Raw genomic sequence first — 22,109 nt, 5'->3', positions numbered from 1 at the left:
TCGTGGCCATAGGATACGGATACACACAGGTTTAAGACAACTGGCCCTGAACTACAGGGAGGATGACATGGCCCTACCTGAGCGGAGACATCGCCCCGATAAAGGGCGGCCCAGCGGTCTTTGGGTCTGGGCCCTCGCTGCTCCTAGGAACCATGCCACCAGAACAGGACACATAAACATGCCACATGACAGTGACAAGTGGACAAAACAAGATGATATACAGAGACAGAAAACACAGCTTACAACAGCCAAAATGCAAACCCTAGTAGCAGATGGTAAGCTGAATATAAATACCAGGTATTAGTTGACATTTTGATCAAAACATGGAAGCTAGCGGGCCACTTCATGGCTCCTGGCTATACCGCTAGTCCCTACACTAACCAGGAGTCCAGCGGCACAGGACACAGATCACACCGCAAGCTTCAACAGGACAGACCACAGAACACAGGTCACACCGCAAGCTGCAACAGGATGGACTCTACCGGCACAGACTCTACCCGCACTGACTTACAGCAGACTACAACATATAGTGAAAACCACATGGACTCCACCCAGAGCTCACATGCACACAGATGAAACTTCACAGCAAATCAAAGTGTCCTCATACGGGGGGGATAGACAGTCAGCCACCATGCTGACTTAGGGAACTGTGCCAGGAATTCACCAACTGACACACAGAGCGAGACATAAGACGTTTAGAGCCCGCACCTGTCAGGGGAAGGGAAAAGGGGCGCTGCATGTGCTGCAGACTAAAACTACAGGTGTACAAACCGTCTTTAGGAAAGCAGAGAGACACAACAGACCTACATGCAAACACAGCTCTGAGCGGGGAAAAAAACAGATGCATCCAAACAGTAAACGCCAGCAACAACTACTGACAGGAGCTGGGTTTATATGGGCTGCAGGCTAAAGGGGATTGGCTGCTGGGGAATACCACACTGAGGCCAGCTCAATTAACCGCTACCTGTGAAGCTGTGCTGCTAGGAACCCTAGTACTACAGATCCCAGCAGCACAACGTAACACAACCCTCCCGCTTTGTTGAACAGCAGAGGTATGCATAATTAACAGGCACAAGCAAAAACGGAAGGCAGGTCCATGAAAGTAAAATACCTCGCGCCACACAGTATATGGCCACCTACACATGGCTGGGTTTCAATTGCAGAATCCACGATAGTCTCCCATGCATTCCACACTAATTTAAAAGAATAGAGCATCCACATGCTCGCAATCAGACAGTGACTGTGATTTTCCGCTCGCGGAAAAAAAAATCCACAGAATGCTCTATTTTTGCACAAATTCCACGCAGATTGCTTCCATTGAAGTCATGTAAACTGTTGGTTCGACCCGTGGCCCTTCCACAATTGACAAAATGACAGGTATGCACAGATACAGGTGGGCACAGCGCGGATTCCGCTGCGGGCTCCTGCATGCAGAATCCGACCAGTTCGTGTGCAGGCGGACTTAGAATTCCTGGCTCAAGTCAGACTGCGAGGGTTCTTCATCCAGGAAGTCAACAACAATGCTACAGCCCCTTTCCTTGCACCATGTGTATGGACAATAGTGGAACCTGGTGTGGAGGATGGGGCAACACTCCGAGTCTAATAGATGGAGGGAAACAAGGCCAATAAAATAACAAATCAGCAATAAAAATAAAATGAACATAATGTGCCGTCACAAGATAATATAAAATAAGGAGAAAAGAAGAATTCGGAAAGACAGCAGCTTAGTGCTGGCATAATATAAGTGAAAAGGAGCATAGAACTGCAATACTTCTGCATTTATGTTAAAGGCAACAACACAGTATAAGTAAATGTTGTGTGTGTTTAATCTAAGGGTCCGTTTAGAGCTGCCGATTTATCATTTGAACGAGCAAGCGATGTCCGAGTTCGCTCCGGCAGCCTGTTTACACCAGCAGATACATCGCTGGCTCGTTCAAACAAGAAATCGTTCAGCCGTTCACATTCATGTCTAAGTCAGTATGAACAACTGAACGATCAGTGTTTAAACAGATTAGTGAACGATCTACTGTTCTTCATTCAACATTTACACTAAACGATTGTTCAATTTCACTCATTTGAGCAAATCATTCTGTGTAAAAGTGCCTTAAGAGCTCCACTCGCCAGCTATGGACACACTCATCAGCTATGGGCACACTCGCCAGCTATGGGCACACTCACCAGCTATGGGCACACTCATCAGCTATGGGCACACTCGATAGCTATGGGCACACTCGACAGCTATGGGCACACTTGACAGCTATCACACCCATAGCCGCATATTCTTGTGCTTTTTTACACTACGAGGCCAGTTTGCATCGGCGCGGGACATACCCGTGCCGTGATTAAACAGGCTGAGCAGCCTAATTAGTTCCCAGTGTTATTGATTAACACTGCAAAATTGGGCAGTTCAGACTCTTATGGTGCCTTGCATGAGCAAATGCACACACAAAAATAGAGCATGTCACATATATTTTTGCACGTGCGAAAATATAGCGCAAAAATGCTGAATGTAATGGAACTTTCAGTTTGTGTGCGTAATTTTGCACGTGCGAAAACGCGTGCAAATTCGCCCGTCTTTCCAAGTTCATTGACCTAAACACTGAAATCATAGTTGTTGACGTCTAACATACTGTACATTCTGAATCGGCCCCAGCCGCCCCAGCCTCCCTGTGTCATCTTATGCCTCACAATGAGTCTAGTCATCCAAGTGTTGGTAGGCCGGTAGCACAATGTACTGAAAGTTGGCGGCTCCTCAGTTTACTTTTACGCTGCTGCTTGTTAACTCCGTAATGCAAGTGTTCTACAGCAATCATGTCTCTTGCATAATAATATATTACTTTGCTATTGTTCTTTGGGAAAGACTATAAAAGTTTACCTGACATTTGCTGATTATTAATAAATGGAAAGTTTAGAAATAAAAAGTTGCATTCTTTAAACCAGACACGTCAGCAGATCCATCTCTATGTGTTATTTAGCTTATGATGGGGTCTGCTGGGGTTCTTGACGGCAAGAAAACACTGCATGCTATTCTTGTAGGTATATGTGATAGAACCCTTGAAGGAAAGTGTGAACATAACATAATATATTCCAGACCAAGTAGCTTAATCAAAAACAGGAAGCTTTGTCCTAGGCAAAAGTAGAACACACGTCTCGGCACTGGCAAAAGCTACAAGCATGCAAATCACATTGCAACTGGATGTTGTAATACTTTATGAGGCAATTCTTAGGCAAGAGAGGTTGTCCCCCATTCAGGACCCTCATTCATTAAGCAAAATAGAGAGAAAGTGCAAAGAGCAGCTCAGGAGGACTCAGCATTTCCAAGCATTCCGACTTAATTGTGATCTCCAAGTAGGTAGAATGTTACAAGTGATAGGTGAGGATCTAATGAATTCCAATCATATCAGAATTCTTGCTAATATCCAATTTGCTCTTTCCCCCATAGACAAACACCAAAGCTTGTTTTGGAGCCCTAGGGTATGAAGTAAGGAATACATATTTTTACTGACCTAAATGTATCTCCAATTCGGTCACGGAAGTAAAGAAAATTATTGTGATCTTGCGCCATCAAGTCTCCAGTGTTGAAATAAACATCTCCATTCTTGAATACATCACACAAAAGTTTTTTGGTTGTGTGTTTTTTATTTCCGGCATAACCAAAGAAAGGATTATTATGATTAACCTTGGATATCAATAGTCCAGTTTCACCTAGGGAAGGGGGGGAGTAGGGGAAGGTGAAAGAAAGGAAAAATACGAGTTTATGAGTAAATGCATGGAGAAAATATATTACACATACATATATACAGTGTATAGTGCTTGGGATAGGATATCATATGAATTACAATGCTCATGTTTAGAGCTTTCCATATGCATTTTAAGTGCAACTACTAAGAATGAACATTAGAGGTATTATATATACAACCCAACCAGAGGGAAATTTTAATCAAATTTATGATGGCTAAAGCAGAGGCGTAATTATAGTGGATGCAGGTGATGCGATTGCTCCGGGCCAAGGACCCCTAGGGGGCCCATAAGGCCTACCTTCTCCATATAGTAAGCCCCGTAGTATGAGTAAAGCATTATAGTTGGGGGCCATGTTACAGATTTTGCATTGGGGCCCAGAAGCTGCAAGCTACGCCTCTGGGCTACAGCATGGGACATGTATGTAGTTTGGACTTCTTGGTCCTGTCTACAATAATGTTAAGATATATGTGAGACATATGTAAGGATAGATGATCTGGGTATACAATGTGTCCCTCTACTGTGTGACACTAGTCACTGTACAGGATTGCCATCTTCTTCGCCCCAAATAATTAGCATCACTCAATAATTCCACTTGACAACTGAACTTCTTTAGCAATCTGGTGGCTACCAGCTTTATTGCACTCAGCAACTGGTCACAGTATTTCAACTACACATTACACGGGTAGACACAAAAATAAATCCTGGTCGTCTGTCCCCTTACTATACATTAAAGTCCCTCTCTAAACACAGGCATAATATCAAAACATCACATAAGCACTGTCCATTTACTGGTAGTCAATTGCGGTACTGTCTCCTTACACATAAAATGACTAGCTGATATACCCGGGTTCACCCAAGTTAATTTGATACAGGTGTTTACGTGTTGTTCGCACAGAAAATTTTATCAGGTCAAGGTTACTTTAGAGTAACTGAGGAATAAAATATGTATGCATATAGAGAAGCATTAGATTCTCCTCAGGCTGCATGTACCGATGTCCTGCTGCAGAATGTGCCACCCCTCCCACTCTCCTCATTTAGGACCTAAAGAATGATTGCAACAAATTTCATGCTTGAACGACACCGGGAAGTTACACTACATAGGGGTGCACTTACCTAGGCAATGAGCATTGGATAATCAAGCTGTGACCCCATTACTTTTCCTATTTAGGACCTAAAGAATGGTCATGCCAAATTTCATGTTTGTGTGACACTGGGAAGTTAATGAATTAGATTAGGTACATTACATAGGGGTGCCAGTACTTTTGCAATTAGCATGAAAATTTTCAGTTGTGACCCCTCTACTTTTCCTATTTAGGACCTAAAGAATACTCCCGCCAAATTTCATGTTTGTACAACATCGGGGAGTTAGAGAATTAGTGGCGAGTCAGCCAGTCAGTGAGGGCTTTCACACATATATATATGCTCCAAGCTGATATATATATATAATATATATATATATATATATATATATATATATCTATCTCAGCTTGGAAAATAGTGATGCTTTACTTGTGGTCTTTACGTGAGGGTTAAACAGCTTTAATTAAAAACATTTAGAGCCCTTATAAATATATCACTATACATAAATTTGTATTATTTACCTTTATTTACTTTTTCACACCAACCATCTCTGTTTTTTATTGGTTCATCTTTCTGAATGTCATATTTAATGAGTTCAAAAGGAAAGATAAGCTGGGAACAAAATAAAGCAAAATGGTGTATTAAACAAAATTAGGTACTGTAAATTCATAATAATACAGTGTGCAGTAACCTCATGGTCATCATTGCACAATATTCCACTTATGTACAGTAAGCAAAGTAAAAATAAAGTTAAAAATTATACAGTGCAGATCATGTTTCTATACGAAAGGCAAATGTCAGCCGAGTCTCCCAATTTTGGCAGGATAAGACCGCTATCTAATGTGTGAGTCACCAGTCTTTCAACTAAGGGCAGACATTAGGTTAAAAAGGATTAGGAATATTGAATTTGAACATGCCCAATCCTTTATTCATACTGGAGATAAACCATGGCTAGAGGAATCTCAGCAGCTTATTCCCTTCTCTCCATTGAAAGAGTGTGTCCCCTTGACCAAGCTTAACATGCATGTTTAGAATTGTAATAGAAGGAATAGCTGTCTGGCGATGTGTGTAGGATGCTTAAAGGCTTTGTCCATGATTTCAAAAAGATAGTAAGATAGTATGTTAGGCTGGAGGGAGACAATGTCTATCTAGTTCAGCCTATTTCCACCCCCCCCCCCCCTCCTTCCCACTTGTTGATCCAGAGGAAGGCAAAAAAGAAACAAAGAGGCAGAAGCCAATTTAACCCATTGGGGGGGGGGGGGGGGACTCCATCCCGACTCCATAATGGCAGTAAGAATAATCCCTGAATCAACGTTTTGAAAATTCCTACTTGACTCCAAGACCCGGATTAACAACCCCGCTGGTTATTTAATGTCTCTATCCTGCAATATCATAGTGCTCTAGAGAGGCATCTAGTCCCCTCTTAAACTCTGGCTGCTTTCCTACAGAAACTGGGCTACACCTGTTCATGGTTTTTGTCTAGTATTGAAGTTCAGCTCTATAAAAGAGAATGAAGCCCGGCTGCATTACCAAATAGAACCCATGGACAGGTGTGGCGTTGCTTTTAGAAGACATACAGACATGTTTTTCTCACTTTATACAACCCCTTTGCGATTGTCCAGAGTCCTCTTTTTCCTAGACATGGCCGGGAGGAAGGAAGGGGAGGGTGGGGGGTACAATTACTTAGTGGCACCACAGAAAAGGCACTTTCAATTAGTAGGACCGCAGTGGGCACACTGTTACTATAGGGGACACTAAGAAGTTCTTTAGAGGTAGCAGCAGCAAGATGTGGAGAGTATGCTGCAGTGAATCATGACTGGAGGAAATCTCAGTGGATCGATGGAGAATAAAACCAAATATGGATGACGTCAACTGTATTTATTAGAGGTAACTGCACTGTAATCACTTTCTCTGTGTAGAGCTGGTATTCATTGAGCACATAATATAACTATTATTTAGTGGTATACTACAGCTGAACCGTTGTGTCTAAGCCTGCCACATCTAATGTAAAAAAAGCCTTCATGCTTTTTCTTGCACCAGTCTTTGAGCACTTTGCCTCACCTTAGGAGGAGGATGTCATTTGATTCCTTAGATCCTCACCACCGCCGTAAAATCAAAAAATTTGAAGTGGGTACATTGAGTGACTAGTCAGACTACGTCAAAGTTTCCATGTTAAGTATAGTGGCGAGTGCTGTTAGGGACATTCAAGCGTTGCTAAGCGACATTCATAGTCTTGCGGCAGTGAGCGTCGCTGCTGGCTGAAGCACCGGTGAGACAAAAGAGCAGGAGAAAGAAACAGACACACAGACAGACATACACAGACACACATAGGCACAGGAACACAGGCACACACACAGACACACTCAGGCACAGGCACACACACAGATATATTGAAGAGAAAGGGTGGAGAGAAGTGGCATCGAGGGAGATGGAGAGAGAAGCAGCATGGAGAGAGAGGGAGAGAGAAGCGACATGAAGGGAGAGGGGAAAGGAAGCAGTATGGAGTGAGAGGGAGAGGGAGAGATAAGCGGCATGGAGAGAGAAGGAGAGGTAGAGAGAAGCATCATTGAGAGAGGGGGAGAGGGAGAGAGAAGCGGCATGGAAAGAGAGAGAGGGGGAGAGAAGCGGCATGGAGAAAGAGAGATAGAGAAGCGTCATGGAGAAAGAGGGAGAGAGACATGATATGGATGAAGAGGGAGAGAGACGTGACATGGAGGAAGAGGGAGAGAGAAGCAGCATGGAGAGAGAAGCTGCAGAAAGGCAGAGGGAAAGAGAAGTCGCAGATGGAAGAGAGAAACAGCATGCAGGGAGAAAGAAGCATCATGAAGAGAGAGGGAGAGGGGAGAGAGGGAGACAGAAGCGGCATAGAGAGAGAGGGGAAAGGGAGAGAGAAGTGGAATGGAGAGAGGGAGAGAGAAGTGGTATGGAGGGAGAGGAGGAAGAAGGAGAGAGAAGTGGCATGGAGAGAGAGAGAGAAGTGGCATGGAGAGAAAGAGAGAGGAGGGAGAGGGAGACAGAAGCGGCATGGAGAGAGAGAAAGGGAGATTGAGAGAGAAGTGGCATGGAGAGAAAGAGAGAGGAGGGAGAGGGAGACAGAAGCGGCATGGAGAGAGAGAAAGGGAGATTGAGAGAGAAGGGGCATGGAGAGAAAGAGAGAGGAGGGAGAGGAAGACAGAAGCGGCATGGAGAGAGAGAGGGGAAAGGGAGAGAGAAGTGGCATGGAGCGAGAGGGAGAGAGAAGTGGTATGGAGGGAGAGGGGGAAGAGAGAGAGAGAAGTGGCATGGAGAGAGAGAGATGGAGAGAGAAGTGGCATGGAGAGAAAGAGAGAGGGGGGAGAAAGACAGAAGCGGCATATAGAGAGAGGGGGGATAGGGAGAAATAAGTGGCATGGAGGGAGAGGGAGAGAGAAGTGGCATAGAGAGAGAGAGAGCGGGGAGAAAAGAGAGAAGTGGCATGGAGAGAGAGAGAAAGAGGAGGGAAGAGGGAGAGAGAAGTGGCATGGAGAGGGGTTTAAAGAGAAGCCGCATGGAGGGGGGGGGAGAGAAGTGGCATGGAGCGGGTGGAGAGAGAAGCGGCATGGAAAGAATGGGGGTGGGGGTCACAACAGCCATTTCTCCAAACATTTTATGTTCATGTAGCGAACATCTGGTCAATCTAGAACATAAAGATCATTATACATTTTTTCATTTCTATAATTTCTTTCAGGGCGGGGGCGAACTCTTTTTGATAGGGGGCCCTGGAAGTTCTTTGTACACCCCTGCTTCTACTCTCAGCCCACTCACTTCATGAATCCCTATCATAGTGTGAGCTTGGGTAAGTAGACCAATGGTAGAGCTGGAACACTCATCTCTAAAATGCCCGTAATCTGCCCATATAGAGAAGAAATATAGTTCTTGTTTCTGGTACGGTATTTATGCATTAGCTTGGTTTTGGTACTGTATTTATGGTAAGAGCTTAGTTGTGATACTGTATTCATGTTAATTAGATAGATAAGGATGGAAGGACACTGTGTAGCTGGCAACACACAGACAGACTATGTCCAACTGCAGCGGTCAATGGCCACACAATTCTGCCAGCTACACTGTGTGTTTCCAATCCTAAGGACCATTCACACAGGAGTATTTAGCATCTGTGTGCAGTCCATGTATTTCACAGACAGCACATAGACCCAATTAGTCTACTCACACAGAGTAAAAGAAAAATCACAGCAGGTCTATATCACATGCAATGTCCATTGCCAGTGGGTATTGTGCAGTACACAAATTTGTGTCCATGTGCTGCTTGATGCGAGTTGCACCCAAGAAACCTGGGCGCAACTTACATGCACCCATGTGAAAAGGCCCTCACAATAGGCTAAAATTTGCAAGAGAGTCCCTGTATGTAGCCCTTCTGGTTAAGAAAAGGGATCGTAGATTAATTTCAATATGGCTAATCATTTTGTTCCTTAGGGAGACCAGCGTCTGGCACAGGTGTTTGGCAGTGGTTTGTCTCCCTTTCCCACCTAAATTAACATGCAAGCTCATCTGAGAAGCCCAGGAAAGTTAGTTAGTTATCAAATATACAAGCATTTAGCTGACTGCTATCTGGGTAGCATTCACCTTTCCTAATTATTTAAATGTTTATATGACTTCATCATTTTATAACTGACTTGTGTAAGCACTATGGGTGATCTGAATTAACATCAATGACCTGGTGGGGTCATACAATATGTGTCCTATATTTTGAATGCCATGAATAATTAAACATTATTCCCTTTTAATGCCTTTAAAACATTTTGGGAGGTTTATCTGTACATGTAATGTGATTGGTAGCAAATAAGGAAGGAGCTTGGACAATTTTTGTTTATCATGAATACGAGCTGTCCATCATAAAGTCCATCAAATAGATTCATGGACTTTATGAGTTTTGTAATGTTAGGATGGCTTCACGGGTGAAGTAAATCTAAAATAAGCAGTGTGCAAATAAATCAAGGGCGATGCTTCACTTAAAAACGTCTCTCAAGTTACCTGTTCATTGTCTTACCTTGTAAAAGAAATTACTGCGGCCAACAGATCCAATTTTTCCAGTGTGGTTCATGAAACAGATGTTACCCTCCGTGGCGCCATATAGCTCACACATCTTTATATCTCCAAATCTTCCAATAAATTCTTTCCATACATCACTACGTACGCCATTTCCAACAGCCATGCGGACCTTGTGATCCTTTTCATCTTCTCTCTGAGTTTATATAAGAAATTACAAAGTGAAGGACAATGATGATGATATTACGGATCCGTACGTCATCAGGATTTGATCTTTTTTTGCTTCTGTATTAGCGCTCACTGGTTTTATTTTTACTGGGCAAATACAGATCCGTAGAAACGAATGCCAATGAATGCAAATACAGAAGCAAAATGAAAAAAATATAGATTGTGCTGTGTATTTAAAATACGGCCATTTAAATAGATACTTAGGTTTTCATTTGGTCTGTATTATGGTCTGCAAAGAACGGACCAAGCCTGGAGTAAAAATATACATGTTTGAAAGTGGCCTTACAGTAGAAATTAGGTAGACATGCCAGGCATATTTTTAATTGATTTAATGGCTCATATACAGGGTTATTACAAATGATCTTCAAGATTTGAAACCCTCATAACTCACATTTAATGACACTCGGATAAATAAATTTAATGTCTATAAAAAAAGAAACTCAAAAAATCTTCTTGCACAACATCAAAAATGTTTTCCATGTCAGATCACATCAATGTGAGCCCCCTTTGTCACTTGACACACATTGAGCCTTTAGACAAGTTCCTGCCATACACACTGTAGTGTATCATGGCTGACTGATGCAATGACTTCTGTGATGCCGCAGATCATGCATGGTGGTAAGGGGGAGCATGTAGACTCACACTCCCCCAGGGAAAAAAAAATCAGAAGGTGTAAGGTCTAGCGAATGTGGACGCCAAGGAAGAAGTTCACCATCGTCAAAACCTGCATGGCCAATTCATCTGTTTCATAGTTGTCTATTGAGCTTACGCCGGACTTAATTGCAAAAATTAGGTGGGGGGGGGGGCAATTAGGGGGGGGGAGGGTGCCTTGTCCTGTTGGAAGATGAAACCTGGGATTTCCTGTTCCAGCTACAGTAGAAGCCATATCTGTAGAATGTCCAGGTATGAAATCACCATTGTTTCCTCATGAAAAAAGAAGGGGCCATATATTTTTTTTACAGGGTATAGTGCAAACGCATTCACGTTGGGGGAGTCACGCATACCCTCCATGTAGACATGTGGGTTTCCCTCCCCAGATTCTTACATATGTTTGTTAACTATGCCCTAAGGGTAAAAGGCAGCTTCATCACTAAACACCCCATGAAACCATCGCTTTCCATTAGAGTTGGCATACTCCCGTAAAAAGAACGTTGCCTCACTTTGTTGACCGGTTACAATTGCAATCGGTTGAGATAACATTGCATATGTTTGTGCAAGATCTCTCATACAGTCAGCTGTGGGATGTCCAATTCTCTGCTTGTTCTGATGGTGGATTTCTGAGGACTTTGTGTGAAACTTGCACAGACCATGCTCCACTGTTTCCACTCTTATTGGTGGATGGCCGGATGATTTTCACTGACAGATGCAACCTTTTTTCTTACAATTGGAGTACCACTTATAAATTGTGTCTGCTAGGTGGATCTTCACCAAACTTTGTTCAAAAATGATGTTGCACACTAATAACAGACTGGTTATATGTTGCTGTCACTTTCACACAGTGAAATCTTATGTCTGATGCTTATCAGGCATCATCTTGGTGTTGAGATTTCATCCAGCTTTCTCTTCCTCTGTGCTGTGTTAGCAATCACATGATGCATCAGCACAACATCAGATTATCAGCTAGAGACACTACTACTATCTCTGCCTGCTGAGAGGACAGTGCAATTTTCATTACCTCCTACGTTTACCTACCTAAGCTATAGATTATGAGTAGGCTGAACTATCAGTGTGAGAGGTGGTTCAAATCATCAGCAGTAACTGTGATAGGAGTTTGTGTCCCCCTCTAAAGAGCTGGTGTGGTAGGCTCTAGCATAAAGGAATTATGCTGACTGCAAAACTTTTGAGAGGAACATGAAGCTACGTAAATCTCAGTCAGAGGAGAATAACTCAAGAAGTTTCAGACAGAAAGGAATAGCTAAACAAGGTAATACTAGCGATATATTATATATGCACATACATACATACACACATACATACACACACTGGGGGACTAGTCACATAATTAATGAAGTGGTCCTTTAAATCGGAAAACTTGCCCGTGACAAACCAGCATTCCACTAACAGGATGCTAGCCAATAAAGGGCCATACATTATAAGATATATGGAACAGTCAGAATGATTCCATATGGAAAAACAGTCTCGCTGCAGGAACTCCCATTGAAGTACACTGGTGCACATGCAGTTTCTGGAATGAAAGCTGAATAAACACTGTGATTGCAGAGCCTCAGCAATAATACATATGGCCATGCAGTTTAGTGTGTTCCTCCTTCAGTTGTCTACAGCATGCTGGCTTTCTTGGAACTTTTCCCTTAGTTATTATTTTTTCCAGATTTCTAATTAGCCCACGTCTCTGTGTTTCCTGGGCTGTGCTAGTCTTCACTAGACCCCAACACTGTTTTTAGTTCAAAATTATATAAAATATTCTTTTTTCTCTGACCCTTAAAAGACCCCAATGTGATCCTGAACCTGTTATTTGTCTTGGATTGACAATTATCTAGTGAGTTTAATCTTGGCTTATGACCAGGTCAAGATTGATCTAGGACTCTATCCAAAGCACACATAATAGTCCATGCAGGAAGCACTCTCAGTCTTTTGGAAAAAGAGAACATAAGTCCCCAACTATATAATAACCGCTTAAATAATGCCGGGGACATAAGTACTGTATAAGATAACCTGCCAGGGAGGAAGTTATGATGGGATAATGGAGACCATAAATGCTGTAGGCCTTGGCCCCAAGGCAATTCCCCTTTTGCCCATACTATTATTTTCACTACCTTATGCAGGTTGTTAATTTATACATGACAATATCCTGCTGTATTACCTGTGCCATGTTGATTTTTTGTGCTCGATATCAGCCTGATATCGCGCCTGCCAACGTGCGAGGTACCTGTGCATGCAAGGCGTTTTTGTGTCAAAAATGCTTCTCATCACTTCAGTACAGTTGCGATCCTCCGACACCAATGGGAAAGCCAATTAGAAAAGATCGCGCGCACTTGCGTGCACATCGAACGCCATGTGATGTGTTTTCCGACCCTATTAAAAACATTGAATGGGCGATGTGTTCTGGGGGAACACCCAAAGATAGGACATGCCACAATTTATTCCCACACCATGATGTGGGGGAAAAAAATTGCTTGTGTGTATAACCCTATTTATAAGAATGGAGTTCATAGTTGTGCAAGATTGTTGCATCTCGCGACACACTAATCTTGTGCGATTTTCTTGGCCATGTGGAACTAGCCTTAGGGCTCATGTCCACGACTGTGTTTTCAATGCATGTCACGCATGTGTCAATGGACTTTCATTGTTCCATGCACACCAGCATGTGGACACTACATATCGATATGCAAGAGAAATAAATCACAGCATGCTCTATTTCTCTGCATATAATATACAGCCCATTCTACGGAGTGCATATGATACTCTGTCCTTACGCAATACATTGTGTATGGCCACGAATCAAACGTCACACTGTGCATGACTGTGACATTTGATTCGTGGGCATGCGCTGTGCCATACTCAGTCCATAAGTGGTCTCTGCCAGCAGCACGTTATGGGCTGTAGGACAGTTTCAGACAAACGTGGTTTCCTCCCCTTTTGCGGCCATGATAATCACGGCCGCATAACGTGACAGAATGTCACCACTGATTTCAAAAGCATTTCATTTTCTCTATGGGGGTTCTCGGACGTTAATACTATGGCTGAGAAAAGATAGGACTTGTCCTATCTTTCCCACACATGGTGAATACTACGTGCGGGAAAGATCGGGCAGCACCTATCTTCCCGCGTTTTTTTTCCATACCCCTGCGCTATTGCATGGAGTTTGAAAAGCCAGCGAGGGGGAAGAAATTTCCCTCATTCAGCCACAACTGCACTCCATACTGGTAAGCATAGTTGCGCCTATGGCCGTCTGAAACCGCCCATTACATGTAAAACACTGCAGGCAACCCGCAGTGTTTAACACATACGGCCATGGGCATGAGCCCTTAAGCTATCCTTGAAGATGCTGGACTTTTCTGCTTTCAGGGATTCTAGCTTGTTTTTTTGCATGTGATTAACTGTAAACATTTGAATCCAAGATTAAAAATTCCACTATATTTGTTTCTGTGCCTCCACATGTTTATTCAATTAATATGTCTTCAAGGCTCAGCTACTTGGCAGTACAATTTGCCTTGTAGATATATGTCCATGAATGGAGGTATATAGTAAAAGGACATGGTTCTGCAATGGCAACCTGTTTTAGATTAGTCCATCTGTTCAAGCCTCTTCTCGGACTGTTATACAGTATGCACCATTTACATGTGGTTGCATACAGTTGAGTGCTTTCCTCCATCAATACATTTAAGATGTAAAAACTGTTTTATAGACAGTAAGGAAACAAGTTCTAGTTTCTAAGCCCTCTTCAGTTTCACTAAGGTGAAAGCTAGTATCTGACGATTCTTCAAAATACTTATTTGCTGAGAAACCTATATATGTCCAAATTGATTCTACCACTGGCGTACCATGAGGGGTCACAGGGGTTGCAATGGCAACTAGGCCTCTCAGCAAATGGGGGCCCATGGGCCCCCTTGTAGATGCTACTTTATTGCTGAGGCCCATCTGTCAGATACAGTCTGACCGCTGCGGCCTGCGGGACAGCACTCAAGGAGGGGAGGGTCATTACCAGGGGAGCTGGCAGCCAATTACAAGCTGCAGACTCCCCAGGCATCTCTCTATCTCTCTCACTATCTCTCTATTTCTCTCACTATCTATATATCGATCTCTGTCTCTCACTATCTCTCTATCACTGGGATAAGTTATATATCTCCCTGTATATACTGTATATAATTGTACACTTTAAACACAATTACAAAACGCATCAAAAAGACAGAGGCTCACACAGAAACGTCACCGCTGGCACGCCGGCTCTTCTCCTAGCATGTGTGCCAGCCAGCATATCGCAGAGCAGAGAGAAAATGCTGGAGAAGGTGAGCCGCGGGTCATTGCAGGGGCACGGCTCGCATCCCACTGCGAGAAATCTCGCAGCAGAGTCCAACCTGGCCGTCTGCAGGAGGCCTTACCAAGGCGAGGATCCTTGCAGCGTGTAAACACTTTGCAAAAAGAAGGTCCTGAGCATGTTTCTTTGGACCACTTTAAAAGAGTTACTTTGTAACAGAGTATATATAGAGGTGTAGCAGTTGTTAACATAACTTGTGCATCGTGGTAACACAATTTACAGCTTTGTAGCACATTGTAGTTAAATTATCAAAACACTTTAAAAGTTAAGTTAATGTTTGCTAGGAGAAGATGTCAAAATGAGGCCCCTTCTCTGACATCACTCAGTGCCCTGCTGCTATTGGATGAAGCTTTACAGACTTCCTCATCTGCCCACCCCCTGCATCAATACTCTGGGGGCAGCTCTAATTATTGGCGGCATAGCAGGAAGTGATGTCGGAGAAGGAAATTGTCATTTTAGCAGCTTCTTCTGCAAGCGCAGTAACACATCCATTATGTTATTTCCTGTGGTTTTATGGATCTAGTCTGAACACATCCACAAGGAAGAAAATGAAGACCCGGACGGGTAAGTGGCAGACTTAGGGTCCAAGGCCACGGGCAGGGTTGGATTCCGCTGCAGGCTCCCACATGCAGAATCTGATCCGCCCGTGGACATGAGGCCCAATTCTTATTGTAAACATAAAAGAACTCTTCATGTTTGTAATACAGCTTATGGTTGTTCAATGTGTGCGCCGTTGGTGATGTTAGTGGACCCTGCAGTGGAATGCCAGAACACGTCTGCACAGACCTGGACTAGTGACATATCTACGGTGTCACCAATGGCACCCACATTAAACATCTGAAAGGTGCATTAAAAACTTGAAGAGTTCCTCTGACTTTTCATAGCACTCTAACTGTTTGTCACATATGAATAAGTCACTTTATGAATAAATTTACGTTTGCACCATTGTTTCTGCATCACCCAGAGTGAGACAACTGTCCTTTTGAAATAGCAGTCGGAACACACTCTGGAGACACACAGTTCTCTGGGCGGGAGGGACCACATTCCTGTTCTTGATTCACTGGAGAATTTCATTCTCCTTGCAGTTGATAACAAAGAGGGGCTTTCAGCTATAGCAGCTGGCAGAAGTGACATAAACACCTACATGCTGCAGCCCAAACTACAAGAGCCTGTGAGACATGGAAACCTGGCAATATGATTCAATGGCACATTTATTAGGACAGTACCAACGGTCCATTACATTAGAGGAGATGTAGAAACATTAGCGCCAAGGAAAAGTGAAGAAGCTACTCCTAGCAACCAGCCATAGCTCCCATTTTTCAGTATGCCAATGAAATCTAATATATTATTGGCTTCGATGAGCAGCTACTCAAGTAACTGCTCCTGTGCACTGGTTTTTATGTGCCTTCAAGCTTCTGGAGCAGAAAAAAACGAGAGTATACCAATGCTATTTCTACGCTCTAAGGAAAATGACAGTAGAATGCATTATGTTACTTTCTATTGTAAAAGTCAAGACTTGAAATCCTGACACTACAATTTCAGTCATATTGGTGGATTTAGGAAGTAGGGTTTAACCCTTTCCAATCCAGTGTAGGCCGCCCTCCAACATTAAGATTTTCCTGCATAGCTCCCATGTCGGACGAGGGCCAACACATTTTTCTAACGATATGTAGGACAGCGCTCGCATGTCGGAGGCACTTCTTTCCTGGCTACATAGCGCTCAATGAGTGCTATGTACTAAAAAGTGAAAGCAAAAGTGTTAGTTCCGCTATGTGATCCCGTGATTACTGGGTGCCCTGTAGCACAGCAGAGCTGCAGGGTCCTAGCAGACCCTCATTAAGACTATTGTCACTATAGAGGAATGTTTAGCCTGTAACTGGGGCCCTCATGGATGTTCCAGTTACAGTGGGAAATTGTGAAATTAAAAAGAAAAAGACAATGTGAATGTCCCCCAGAGGTCCAATATGACATTCAAGCCCCGCATCCAGAAAGCAATGCTCTGTCAGCGTGGAAGAGGGAGCGACAGCCTGCAGCAGCACCGCAGGTCATTGCAGAAACTTTATTTTAGTGACAGCACATTAATTTTAAGAATAAACTATAAATTAAAAAAAAATCTTTTTTTAACTTTTTCCCCTAATAAAAATAGAAAATAAAAATAAAAAGTCAGTGAAAAAACATACAAAAAAGTCCTTTATGTCACAGGGCAAAAAAACACAGCAAAAATAATTTTGGTTGCTGAAGATAAAAAGAATAGGGCAATAAAACCATCACATGGGTAGAATCCCTAAAAAGTGTCTGGTCCTTCATGACCAAAAACACCCTGGTCCTTAAGGGGTTAATGGACACTGATTAAGGCCTCAAGTCCACAGGTGAATCGAATTCCGTTCTTCTACTTACTTGGCCGGATCTTCATTTTCTTCACCACGGATGCGTGCGGAAATGCCAGCTGGCGTGCCACCGCACATACGCAGTGGAGTGTTTTTTTTAACTCCTGCTTTCCCGTGGAATCCGCAGCCCGTTTAAAACTGAATTGCGGAAGGGCCACGGATCGGATGACTTCCATTGACTTCAATGGAAGCCGTTCGTGCGGGATTCACACTGTAATAGAGCATGCTGCGATTTTTTTTCCAGATCAAAAGGTCTGCGAATCAAATGCGCATGTTTTATTTTTTTTTTGCAGACACCCATGTTTCCCTATGTGCAGCTCGATTTGCACAAATTCTGCAAATCAAACCTGCCTGTCCAAAATGGGCCTTTACGTTCCATCACTTAGTGACAAAATGGTAAAAATGAAATTAGTAATTTTAAAGGTGACAGCTAATCTACTATAATATTTTACCAGAGTAAAACATTGGAATGTACAATATATATTCACATGCAATCTGCCATCCAACAGGCCTTGTGCACTAAGTATCCACTACAGATAGTCCCCTACTTACAACATTCGACTTACGAATTTCACAAGATACGAACTATCTGTCCTGCACAGTATGATGTCATGCTATGGCATTACATCATACTGTGCAGGGACCGGACAGGCTTCTATCAAGCCTGATAGAAGCCTGTCCGGTCAGATCGCGGCTGCTAGGCAGCCGGGGGCCTTCTGAAAGGCCCTAGGGCTGTCTATGCAGAGCGCCTATCAAGCCGTGCGCTCTATGGGCACTCTGCATAGGCAGCCCTGGGGCCTTTCAGGAGGTCCCCGGGTGCCTAGCAACCACACAGCGTCCCGCGATTTCATCGTGGGACGCTGTACTGGCCCCCTGAACGTCGGGTGCAGGCTGTTTCTTACAACGGGCACCTGGCGGCAGCAGTTACGATGAGCTGCGCCGCTCGTCAGAACTGTTAACACTTTAAGTACTGATGTCAGAGCGGTATTTAAAGTGTTAACAGTTCTGACAAGCGGCGCGGCTCGTCGGAACTGCTGCTGCCGGGTGCCTGCTGTAAGAACAGCCGGCACCCGACGTTGTATGGAGTGGGATACACCCGCGATCCCGCTCCATACAACCATTTGTTCGGACTTGCGAACAAATCGTCTTGTGAACAGGTTCCTGGAACGGAACCTGTTCGCAAGTAGGGGACTAACTGTATACAGAAAAAAAGTAAAAGTAGTTAAAAAAAAATAAAAATTATGGTGTATGCTAAAATTATACTCTTTTGGTATACCACAGGTCAATGGGGCCCCATGCATACATTTCTGCATGCTCCAAGCATTTTCCCAGTGCATACACTGAATATAATGCAAAATCGAAGTGTGAACAAAGTCTAAGATGCCATAGTAAAGTTAAACTATGCTTGCAGTTATACCCACTATATGGTTCTTCAATGTGCTCAAAAAGTGTGTAGATGTAGATGTGGTGTCCCACAGACTGAAATTCCAAGAACTAATAAACCTAGACCTCCATCATTTCAACAACTTAAGTAGCCTCCACCATGTACATACATTTTCTGTTACATTCTCGGTTTTAAGATCATGGGAACCAAAAATACAGCCTTTTCACCTTTAGGGCTCGGTCAGACAGGCGTGTTTTAGGTCCGGGTAAAATGAACGCTTGTAAATGAACCAATGGGTTCCTATAGAAGTGTTCGTATGCCCAGAATTTGCAGCGCAAAATAGTGCGCACCTAAAAAAGATAGGACATAGGTGCGTTTTGCGCAGGAGTTTCCATTGACTCCAATGGGAGCATGAGTTAATGCAAACTCCTGCACAGGGAATAGCTTCCCTGCTGCTTACAGCAAGGCATTTAAAAGGTGCTTCTGGCCAACAATACTCAATATGGCTCTTGTCGCAGGCAATAGACATGTGACTGCTCACTTATGACCCTGCACCTCTCCCTGCCTGCACATTCAATGACTTGAGAAAGATGTGTGAGAATTTTTATGCTCGTAGTTCTGTCATCCACACAAAGTGCCTAGAGACAGAACACTTTAACACCTGCTTGGTGAGTGGGTAACGCACTGAGGAAGCACATGAATGGGTAACAGTATATCAGTAGTCTGGTAACTGGATAGATAAAGACACTGAAAAGGAAAGTGTAATGAACCATGATGTCTAAAAGAAATTCAACTGGCACTTAGTGCTCACAGTACAAAGCCTTGTGAATTCTTTGAATTGGTCACCATGGGTGGGGAAGTAGAAGGTTCCTTTGAGCTGTATACTAGATGAATATCTTCCAATTCATGCTAGCCAAAAAGGGAAAGATGTTCCTCCCTTACCATTCGGCAGTTGCAGTGGGGTGAAGGAGGCCAGGTTTGCAAGGAAGAATACAGGAGTGGGGTAAATGGAGAAGAGTTAGATTAGGACATATCTCAGGTAGGTAAAGTCCCCTGGTGCAAGCAACGAGTCATGACTGACTTTAGAGGGACTTTACTTGGTAGACATTTTTGTGGGGTGGTTTGCCATTGCCTTCCCCAGTCTTTACCCCCCAACACACTGGGTGGAAGAATGGAAGGCTGAGTCAACCTTGAACCTGAACCACATGAGGATTCAACTTGCAACCTTCAGGTTGTAAGCGAAAGCTTAGGACTGCATTTTTGCTGCCCTAACATTCTGTGTCACATGCCTCCCTAAAAAGATGTGTTTTTTACGAAATACTTAAAACTGTTGGTGTTGGGAATTAACCGATTTGTCTGGGGTAGTGCATTCGAGAACATTTATACAGCTCAGGAAAAATCTTAGGGATGGGACTAGGGGGTTCAGATGAAAGAGGAACTTAGTCTAAGGTCATCAGCAGACACTTTGGGTTTTTTGTGGCATTTTTCCTCGCTTTGGGTGCATTCTTTTTAGGTCAATGGCAATTTTTTTTTTTACGTAATGCAGCAAGCTTTAGGTGTGCCTCTCATTTCTTAGGCCTCTCTATAGGAAAAATAACACCTGAAAAAAAATATTCATTTGAAATGCTACCATGTGTTGTATTACATAATTATTTTCCCAAAAAACATTGGCAGAGTTACCATATTGCCGTCTATGAAGTCCCTATAGTTTTGTAATACAGAACTATAAATAATCAGCAGGCTTGTTTATCAGGGTCTTGGAGTCAGGTAGGAACTGTCAAATGTTGATCCAAGGATTATTCTGACTGCCATTATGGAATCGGGAAGGATTTTTTTTTCCATCAAATGGGGTAAATTGGCTTCTACCTCATTGTTTTTTTTTTGCCTTCCTCTGGATCAACGAGGGGGGGTGTGAAAACAGGTGAATTGGATGGACATTTGTCTCTTTTCAGCCTTGCATACTATGCTACTATGTATGTAGAATCCTGAGGACCATCTGTAGGCTCTTTACAAGACTTTTCCATGTGAATGAGGCCTTCAAGTTCTCGTATGTATATAGCTGCATTGTATGAATAATATGCAATATGTCTAAGAGGGGAAATTATAAAATTTCAGACTTACCACAGGCTGTTTACATAAATAACGGCATAGCTCTCCAATGTATTGGAACACTGTAACATTATACTTTTTGCAGTCAACCCAAAATTGGCTCGCTGAAAACTTTTTCCTCAATACACATGTTGAACCTGTTCATTACATATAAAAAATAGACAACTCAGGATAAATTGAGACTTTTGGCTACATTTCTAAAGTACTTCTACAAAGGAATTTTACAGTAAAATACATGCAATTAAATTTAGATTAGTGAGAACACCTACACCTGGAGGCAAAGAAACCAATATAAAGAAATTGGCTCTGAGATGATTTCTCCACCTTCAGGGCCTTAAGATTTCTTTTGCAATTCATTTACATATGGGAGATAGTGAAGATTATGTAATTCACCTCTGTAAGGCATTCATGAACATAACATTGTGTACTGACGAGTGATACATCTGTTAAGACTTGTGTAGAACTTACAAAACTATTGCACTGTCATTAAAGGGTATTGCAGGCTTCTACAAGTAATGACCTATTTTCAAGATAGGTCATCGCTATGATCATATACAAAGAAGAGGCCGGATGTCTAAAGGCACTTTAACGTGCAACGATTATTGCTCAAAATTTGTACAAATGGACGAAAATGAGCAATATCATTACAGCATCATGCACTTTTCGTTTGAATGATAGATTTCACTTGTTTTTGCATGTTTATACCAGCTGTGAGGGTGTGGTTTAAACACATGCTGGGCTCTACAAACAACTCTTGGAGGTCCTTTTACATGCAAATGAAGTTGATAAAGTATTAATGGCCATAATATTAACTACATGTGGGAAAGATAAGGCAGGACCTATTTTTCAGTGGTGTTTGAGTACGCCGAGAAAAAGAACAAAACCTGTTCATGCGCAACTACACTCCGTAGTAATGAGCGTAGTTGCGTATAAGGTGTGTATTTTTGTCCTAAATTGACATGCTGAAGATTTAGAACCCACAGTGTATTTCAAATATGCTTTGGATTACTCCCTGGAGTTTTTCCACTCCATTTATATGAGAATTTTTAGATCTCGTTCACATGGCTTGTACTGTATAAGGGCAAAAACACATGGGCGTCTGCGCAACTGTGCTTCTCGCTACGGATCATATTAGCACATGAACTGTTTTTGTTTTTTTTGG

General features: G+C 42.9%; 1 protein-coding gene across 1 annotated transcript in view; it reads right to left on the bottom strand.

The window, feature by feature from the left end:
* The window catches only part of SLC27A6 (solute carrier family 27 member 6), a 46,442-nt gene that overhangs the window by 10,971 nt on the left and 13,362 nt on the right, over positions 1–22,109 (bottom strand). Inside the window, exons 5-8 of the mRNA XM_066603161.1 lie at positions 20,960–21,084; positions 9,845–10,039; positions 5,343–5,433; positions 3,507–3,705 (exon numbers count right to left, since the gene is read on the bottom strand). Coding sequence (XP_066459258.1) covers positions 3,507–3,705; positions 5,343–5,433; positions 9,845–10,039; positions 20,960–21,084 — 610 coding nt within the window. The remainder of the gene's footprint in view (positions 1–3,506; positions 3,706–5,342; positions 5,434–9,844; positions 10,040–20,959; positions 21,085–22,109) is intronic.

Source organism: Eleutherodactylus coqui, chromosome 5, assembly GCF_035609145.1.
Source record: "Eleutherodactylus coqui strain aEleCoq1 chromosome 5, aEleCoq1.hap1, whole genome shotgun sequence".
NCBI classification, from domain to species: domain Eukaryota; kingdom Metazoa; phylum Chordata; class Amphibia; order Anura; family Eleutherodactylidae; genus Eleutherodactylus; species Eleutherodactylus coqui.
This window is presented reverse-complemented; position numbering and strand designations above follow the sequence as displayed.